The sequence below is a fragment of the Triticum urartu genome, chromosome 3A (assembly GCF_056163025.1).
Source record: "Triticum urartu cultivar PI428250 chromosome 3A, HENAU_Tu73, whole genome shotgun sequence".
Taxonomy (NCBI): Eukaryota; Viridiplantae; Streptophyta; class Magnoliopsida; order Poales; family Poaceae; genus Triticum; species Triticum urartu.
The window spans coordinates 174293772-174303365 of NC_141875.1; the positions used below are offsets into that span (position 1 = coordinate 174293772).

Sequence of the window (9594 nt, forward strand, 5' to 3'; positions counted from 1 at the left end):
TGAGGCCTTACAAGCTGCGGCTGATTAGGGTATGGTGGACATTACTATTGAATCAGACTGCCAATCTTTGATGCGGGCGGTACAAAGCAACGATTTTGACCTCGCACCTGAAGGAGTTATGTTCAGGGATATTCGCCTCTATGCCAGGCTCCACTTTAATTCTGTAATTTTCTCCTTTGCGCCAAGGGGCTGTAACATTCTCGCCCTTGTACTAGCTTCCATGGGTGCACAATGACAATCTCCTAAACAGTTGTGGGCTGAGGAATTGCCGGATGATGTAAACGTCAGGAAGGCCAGCGTTTCTGCTGCGCCAGTGGGTTAATGGAATCGGGTGTTCCATCTCAAAAAAAAAGGTTTGGCCGGACTTGGGTCTCCCCACGCCAACCTCTATCATCCTACTCGGCCTCGGCAATGGCTGTCGGTGGCCTTTCCATTTTGTGGGAAGTTTAGGACTTGAGAAACACTTGGGTCTTCCACAATGATACTCGTTCCACTTGTGTCGCCATTAGGAGTATCATTAACGATCTCAAACTCTGGTCCTTCAGATTTAAAGATCCCACAAAGAAGGTTGATATCTTGTCTTGGTGTCAATATCTTTCTTCACGAGCACGCCCCGGGAAAAAACCTTTGTTCACGCTCTATCGCTATCTTGTAAAACATCATGTTGAGTAATGTATTAAGGTGAAGATCCTTTTCTCCGGTGATTATTTAAAGAAAAAAAATGGTCGAATATTACTCCGCCGGTTAGACAATCTCTGGTAAGAAATGTAGAAACGAGGACGCATCAGATTACATGGAGCTCAAGCATTCCAATCAAGGGATCCCCAAGGGAATCCATCGACCAGTCGGAGGGCGACTCGAACAGTCAGCGCAAGGTCGCTGCGAGGATGAAATCAACAAAGGAGTGCGCATGCTGTGGGTCCAGGTCAGAGCAGACCATGCAGTGCAGAGTTTGTGCAGCGCTCCAGAGCCCAGAGCGGCGGCATAGTTGGTTCTTTCGCAAAGGGCAGGAGAGGAGCAGCACATTATGGGCTAATCATGCCAAATGCAAAGGCACCAAGCCCCAGCTTTTTACCGCCCTTTGATGATCCCCCCCTTTTCCCTATCTTTCTCCTCATCATATGTGTCATCATGCATTGCACACCCACACACTAAACACGCACTCCTTTTCAACTTTCACCCTTTTACCACTCCAAATATTTTATACTCCAAACACTAGCTACTCTCTCTCTCTCTCTCTCTCTCTCTCTGGGGTAGTCTCCGTCTCACTAACCCAGTTCCGCTCTCCCGCTCTCTCCTATATTAGTCCAGCTTCTGGTATTGTTGCTTCCACTAGCTTAGATTGCTTGAGTGATGCCCCACACCGACCTAAGAACAAAAGTTGTCCTTTTGTCTCCAAATCAAGACTAGTTAAGCACCGGCAGTACGTCGACCAACAAGAACAATCTCATCGAGAGCTAGCAAGACACCAAGAAGGAGCACAATAATGGCGAGTGAAGCCATGCCCAACCCTTTCGCTCCTCTCACCAACCAGCCGCAGCAGCAGCCGCCGTCCCATGAACACCCTGCCGCTCCTCCCCCGAAGAAGAAGCGCAATCTCCCCGGCACACCAGGTAATAAGTCCAACCTCAGTACGTATATCCCCTGCAGCAGAGCTGCAGCTGCATGCTTGTTGTCTGTTTGCAAATTCCAACCGGTGGTCGATCGATCGTGTGCGCTGCAGACCCAGACGCGGAGGTGATCGCGCTGTCGCCGCGGACGCTGATGGCGACGAACCGCTTCGTGTGTGAGATCTGCGGCAAGGGGTTCCAGCGTGACCAGAACCTGCAGCTGCACCGGCGCGGCCACAACCTCCCCTGGAAGCTGCGGCAGCGGAGCGGCAAGGAGCCGCGGAAGCGCGTCTACGTCTGCCCCGAGAAGAGCTGCGTCCACCACAACCCGTCCCGCGCGCTGGGCGACCTCACCGGGATCAAGAAGCACTTCTGCCGCAAGCACGGCGAGAAGAAGTGGAAGTGCGACAAGTGCGCCAAGCGCTACGCCGTCCAGTCCGACTGGAAGGCCCACTCCAAGACCTGCGGCACGCGCGAGTACCGCTGCGACTGCGGCACCCTCTTCTCCAGGCGGGACAGCTTCATCACGCACCGCGCCTTCTGCGACGCGCTCGCCGAGGAGACGGCCAGGCTCACGGCCGCCACTTCGGGCGCCGCGGTGGCGGCCGTGCCGTCCATGTGCGGCGGCGGGCAGGGATACCTCTTCGCCAGGCCGAACAGCATGATGCTCCAGCCGCCGGTCGCCCCGCACCTCAAGCCTGCTGCGGGAGGGCAGATGCTCGGCCACGCGGCGGGCGCCATCGGGGACTCGCTCTGCGACGGCGCCGTGGCGAGGCAAGGAGGGCTCTCGCTGTGGGGCAGCGACAACACGCTGCCGTCCTCCATGGGCCACCACATTGGAGGTCTCATGTCGTCCGGTGGTGGCGGCGCGCCAATGCCAATGCAGATGTACGCGGATCTCTTCGCGCCGAGCTCCGGTGCGCCGCCTCAGTTCGACATGGCGCAGCTGAGCTGGCTGTACGGGAACAACGGCGGCAACGGGAAGCTCTCGTCATCTAACGCCAGCGAGCTGACGACTAACTCCTCCAGAGAGGCGGACAGCGCGCCGTCCGTGTTCAGCGGCCAGCAGCACGCGAAGCCGGTCGCGGCGCCCACCGACATGTCGGCGACGGCCCTGCTGCAGAGAGCCGCGCAGATCGGCTCCGTCACGTCCTCCAACACCTCGATGCCGCTCGCGGGGACCTTCGAGCAGGCGCCCAACTCCGCCGGGCGGATCGACGAGCGCAGCAAGTTCGACGACAGAGCTCTTTTCGGCACGAGCCAGCACCAGCATAATGCTAACGTCCCGAGCGCAATGAGCGAGCTCACTGCGGCCACCGGGAACGTGCCGTACGACGTGTTCTCGGCGGCGCGCCACGCCGGCCTCAAGGATGCCGTCGGGAGGGAGGAGACCAGGGACTTCCTGGGCGTCGGCATGCAAGCACTCTGCTCATCATCGATACATGGGTGGATTTAGTTTAAGGTGGCATGCATGTTAATCATGTAACCGTGGTGATACGAGGAGTAGTGTTTAATTCATCCGCGGCCATGTAAGCACGAACCATGCATGCATGCTCATATGCAACTTTACAAAATACCACAAGGCATCATTCCGTTTCAATTGGTTTACTCAGCTCAGCTGTCATTTCTTGTCTTAGCCAGCACATCATTCATAATTTTGTTACTTATATTACTTGATGGTATCTGTCTATCTGAACCATTCACTGCTCGATTAGTGCCAGTGGAACTTAACCTCATATGGAGAAGAACTGAAGCAATATATGGCTGCAATGGCAGGCAAGTTGAAGAGAAAAAGGGTGGCAGAGATCCATGCATGCACATTCTCAACAACTATTGTCTATCTTCTCACAAAACAAAAAAAACAAAAAAAAACTATGGTCTATCTCCTTGGCGAAGAAAAATAAAAGGGAGACACTGAATCCCTTTTCAGACAAAATAAAAAAGAACCATTGATCAAAGAGTAGCTCCCTTTAGTTTATTACTTTGGTCTCAAGAAAAGAAAGCCAGTCCACCACTTTACAACGCTATTATTGCACAAACCAAATTACCTTTTCAGTGCAGCTAGCTGTCTAGCTATATAGCTTGATCTTGTTTGAACATTTGTGCAATGTTATTCCTAGCCATAGTGGCACATATACATAAAGGAGGATCTTTGCCCCTAATAATCAACAAGATTTAAGTTGCTATCTTGATGTGCTTGTCCAAATGTCAAAGAGTCTGAGGTTCAACCAAGCCCAAAAGGGAACTTGAAACATAGCAATGGGGTGCCCAATAACCTAGCAACAATAAGGATAGGTGGTTATCCAATTAAGGAGAGGCACTACTGTTTTGAATGGCTGCCTTCCAGATCTTTTTTTATTAATAATTAGCCAGTGGTGCGCATCCAGACCACATTGGCTAGTGCTGCTTAACTTAATTGTCTATTTGTCTGCATGCTCTTAGTGCATTTTGGTCGTAATGGAAGGTGGGCTAAAACAGGATCTATTGTCTCGAGGTACTATATACTTCCTCCGTCTACTTATACAAGACCATCATTTAACGTGTCTAACTTTGACCATTGATTGGTCAATGAAATATATGGTACTATGCTATGAAAATATAAGACTAAATTCTTTTTTTAAATGATATAATTTTATAACATGTAACATATACTTTATTAATTTAATCATGGTCAAAATTAGGCACAAATTGCAAAGTGGATTTGTAAAAGTAGATCGAGGATTTTTTTTCTCCATTAGTTTGTTCATTATTACGGTCGCAAAAGCAGACATGTTACATATGTTCCTACCTTTGAAAATACAACTATAAGAGTTGACCGGCGTATTTGGGCTATGTTATATTTATTGCACTTATTATTACTTTTAATTATTTGCTCTCATGATCAATTCTTATTTCATTTAGCTTGCTGCTAAAAATATTGATAGTCACTGATGTCTACTACACAACCTTCTTCTTGTAGACGTTGTTGGGCCTCCAAGTGCAGAGGTTTGTAGGAAAGTAGCAAATTTCCCTCAAGTGGATGACCTAAGGTTTATCAATCCGTGGAAGGCGTAGGATGAAGATGGTCTCTCTCAAACAACCCTGCAACCAAATAACAAAGAGTCTCTTGTGTCCTCAACACATCCAATACAATGGTAAATTGTATAGGTGCACTAGTTCGGCGAAGAGATGGTGATACAAGTGCAATATGGATGGTAGATATAAGTTTTTGTAATCTGAAAATATAAAAACAGTAAGGTAACTAATGATAAAAGCGAGCACAAACGGCATTGCAATGCTAGGAAATAAGGCCTAGGGTTCATACTTTCACTAGTGCAAATTCTCTCAACAATAATAACATAATTGGATCATATAACTATCCCTCAACATGCAACAAAGAGTCACTCCAAAGTCACTAATAGCGGAGAACAAACGAAGAGATTATTGTAGGGTACGAAAACCACCTCAAAGTTATTCTTTCTGATCAATCTATTATAGAGTTCGTACTAGAATAACACCTTAAGACACAAATCAACCAAAACCCTAATGTCACCTAGATACTCCAATGTCACCTCAGGTATCCATGGGTATGATTATACGATATGCATCACACAATCTCAGATTCATCTATTCAAACCAACACAAAGTACTTCAAAGAGTGCCCCAAAGTTTCTACCGAAGAGTCAAGACGAAAAGTGTGCCAACCCCTATGCATAAGTTCACGAGGTCATGGAACTCGCAAGTTGATCACCAAAACATACATCAAGTGGATCACGTGATATCCCATTGTCACCACAGATAAGCACATGCAAGACATACATCAAGTGTTCTCAAATCCTTAAAGACTCAATCCGATAAGATAACTTCAAAGGGAAAACTCAATTCATCACAAGAGAGTAGAGGGGGAGAAACATCATAAGATCCAAATATAATAGCAAAGCTCGCGATACAATAAGATTGTGCCGACTCAAGAACACGCGAGAGAGAGAGAGAGATATCAAACACATAGCTACTGGTACATACCCTCAGCCCCGAGGGTGAACTACTCCCTCCTCGTCATGGAGAGCACCGGGATGATGAAGATGGCCACGGGAGAGGGATTTCCCCCTCTGGCAGGGTGCCGGAATGGGTCTAGATTGGTTTTCGGTGGCTACGGAGGCTTCTGACGACGGAACTCCCGATCTAGGTTATTTTCTGGAGATTTCTGTATTTATAGGAATTTTGGCGTCGGTCTCACATCAAGGAGGTGCCCGAGTCGTCCACGAGGCAGGCCCACGCGCCTGGGGGGCGCCCCCACCTCGTGGACGGCCCGGGACTCTTCTAGCCCAACTCTTTCACTCCGGGGTCTTCTTTTGGTCCATAAAAAATCATCAAAAATTGGCACGTCAATTGGACTCCGTTTAGTATTCCTTTTCTGTAGAACTCAAAAACAAGGAAAAAAACAGAAACTGGCACTGGGCTCTAGGTTAATAGGTTAGTCCCAAAAATCATATAAAATAACATATAAATGCATATAAAACATCCAAGGTTGATAATATAATAGCATGGAACAATCAAAAATTATAGATACGTTGGAGACATATCAAGCATCCCCAAGCTTAATTTCTGCTCATCCTCGAGTAGGTAAATGATAAAAACAGAATTTTTGATGTGGAATGCTACCTAACATAACTTCAATGTAATTGTCTTTATTGTGGCATGAATATTCAGATCTGAAAGATTCAAGACAAAAATTTAATATTGACATAAAAATAATAATAATTCAAGCATACTAACATAGTAATCATGTCTTCTCAAAATAACATGGCCAAAGAAAGCTATCCCTACAAAATCATATAGTCTGGCTATGCTCTATCTTCATCACACAAAATATTTAAATCATGCACAACCCCGATGACAAGCCAAGCAATTGTTTCATACTTTTGATGTTCTCAAACTGTTTCAATCTTCACGCAATATATGAGCATGAGCCATGGATATAGCACTATAGGTCGAATAGAATGGTGGTTGTGGAGAAGACAAAAAGGAGAAGATAGTCTCACATCAACTAGGCGTATCAACGGGCTATGGAGATGCCCATTAATAGATATCAATGTGAGTGAGTAGGGATTGCCATGCAACGGATGCACTAGAGCTATAAGTGTATGAAAGCTCAACAAAAGAAACTAAGTGGGTGTGCATCCAACTTGCTTGCTCATGAAGACCTAGGGCATTTTGAGGAAGCCCACCATTGGAATATACAAGCCAAGTTCTATAATGTGAAATTCCCACTAGTATATGAAGGTGACAACATAGGAGACTCTCTATCATGAAGATCTTGGTGCTACTTTGAAGCACAAGTGTGGTTAAAGGATAGTAACATTGTCCCTTCTCTCTTTTTCTCTCATTTTTTTATTTGGGCATTTTCTCTTTTTTTATGGCCTCTTTTCCTTTTTTTCAGCCGGAGTCTCATCCCGACTTGTTGGGGAATCGTAGTCTCCATCATCCTTTCCTCACTTGGGACAATGCTCTAATAATGATGATCATCACACTTTATTTACTTACAACTCAAGAATTACAACTCAATACTTAGAACAAAATATGACTATGTGAATGCCTCCGGCGGAGTACCGGGATACGCAATGAATCAAGAGTGACATGTATGAAAGAATTATGAATGGTGGCTTTGCCACAAATACGATGTCAACTACATGATCATGCAAAGCAATATGACAATGATGAAGCGTGTCATAATAACGGAACGGTGGAAAGTTGCATGGCAATATATCTCGGAAAGGCTATGGAAATGCCATAATAGGTAGGTATGGTGGCTGTTTTGAGGAAGATATATGGTGGGTGTGATACCGGCGAAAGGTGTGCGGTATTAGAGAGGCTAGCAATGGTGTAAGGGTGAGAGTGCTTATAATCCATGGACTCAACATTAGTCATAAAGAACTCACATACTTATTGCAAAAACCTATTAGTTATCGAAACAAAGTACTACGCACATGCTCCTAGGGGGATAGATTGGTAGGAAAAGACCATCGCTCATCCCCGACCGCCACTCATAAGGAAGACAATCAAAAAATAAATCATGCTCCGACTTCATCACATAACGATTCACCATATGTGCATGCTACGGGAATCACAAACTTTAACACAAGTATCTCTCAAATTCACAACTACTCAACTAGCATGGCTCTAATATCACCATCTCCATATCTCAAAACAATCATTAAGTATCAAACTTCTCATAGTATTCAATGCATTCTATATGAAAGTTTTTATTATATCCCTCTTGGATGCCTATCATATTAGGACTAGTTTCATAACCAAAGCAAACTACCATGCTGTTCTAAAGACTCTCAAAATAATATAAGTTAAAAATGAGAGTTCATCTATTTCTATAGAATAAAACCACCACCGTGCTCTAGAAAGATATAAGTGAAGCACTAGAGCAAATGACAAACTACTCCGAAAGATATAAGTGAAGATCAATGAGTAGTCGAATAATTATGAAACTATGTGAAGACTCTCTAACATTTAATAATTTCAGATCTTGGTATTTTATTCAAACAGCAAGCAAAACAAAATAAAATAAAATGACGCTCCATGCAAAACACATATCATGTGGTGAATAAAAATATAGCTCCAAGTAAAGTTACCGATGAACGAAGATGAAAGAGGGGATGCCATCCGGGGCATCCCCAAGCTTAGACTCTTGGTTGTCCTTGAATATTACCTTGGGGTGCCTTGGGAATCCTCAATATGAGGCTCTTTCCACTCCTTATTCCATAGTCCATCGAATCTTTACCCAAAACTTGAAAACTTCACAACACAAAACTTAACAGAAAACTCGTGAGCTCCGTTAGTATATGAAAAATAAATCACCACTTAGGTACTGTTGTGAACTCATTATAAATTCACATTGGTGTAATATATACTGTTCTCCAACTTCTATATGGTTCATACCCTCCGATACTACTCATAGATTCATCAAAATAAGCAAACAACACAATGAAAACAGAATCTGTCAAAAACAGAACAGTTTGTAGTAATCTGTATCAAACGTATACTTATGTAACCCCAAAAATTCTGAAATAAATTTGTGTACCTGAGGAATTTGTCTATTAATCATCTGAAAAAAGAATCAACCTAATATCACTCTCCAGTAAAAAAATGGCAGCAAATCTCGTGAGCGCTAAAGTTTCTGTTTTTTACAGCACGATCGCAAAGACTTCACCCAAGTCTTCCCAAAGGTTCTACTTGGCACAAACACTAATTAAACCATAAAAACTCAATCATAAAGGAGGCTAGATAAATTATTTATTACTAAACAGGAGCAAAAAGTAAGGAACAAAAATAAAATTGGGTTGCCTCCCAACAAGCGCTATCGTTTAACGCCCCTAGCTAGGCATGGTGATTTCAATGATGCTCACATAAAGGATAAGAATTGAAACATAAAGAGAGCATCATGAAGAATATGACTAGAACATTTAAGTCTAACACACTTCCTATTCATAGGGATTTTGTGAGAAAACAATTTATGGGAACAATAATCAACTTGCATAGGAAGGTAAAACAAGCATAACTTCAAAATTTTAAGCACATAGAGAGGAAACTTGATATTATTGCAATTCCTACAAGCATATGTTCCTCCCTCATAATAATATTCATTAGCATAATGAATAAATTCAACAATATAACCATCACATAAAGCATTCTTTTAATGATCTACAAGCATAGAAAATTTACTGCTCTCCACATAAACAAGATTCTTCTCATTCGGAATAGTGGGAGTATCATAGGAAACTCGAATACTATAAATTGTTTCCACATTAAAAGAGTGATGTTCATAAAAAGGGTAATCATAATCATGACAAGTTTTAATATAATCATCACTACTTTTTACAGCATACGTGTCATCACAATAATCATCATAAGTAGCAACTTTGTTCTCATCATAATCAATTGAAACCTCTTCCAAGATAGTGGAATCATTACTAAATAAATTGACGACCTCTCC

General features: G+C 43.8%; 1 protein-coding gene across 1 annotated transcript; it reads left to right on the plus strand.

The window, feature by feature from the left end:
• Positions 1–1270: 1270 nt before the first annotated feature.
• Positions 1271–3210, plus strand: LOC125548239 (zinc finger protein MAGPIE). Its single transcript, XM_048711896.2, has 2 exons — positions 1271–1613; positions 1724–3210. The coding sequence occupies exons 1-2, from the start codon at positions 1487–1489 to the stop codon at positions 3064–3066; spliced, it is 1470 nt and encodes a 489-aa protein (XP_048567853.2). The 5' UTR covers positions 1271–1486; the 3' UTR covers positions 3067–3210.
• The last annotated feature ends 6384 nt before the right edge of the window (positions 3211–9594 follow it).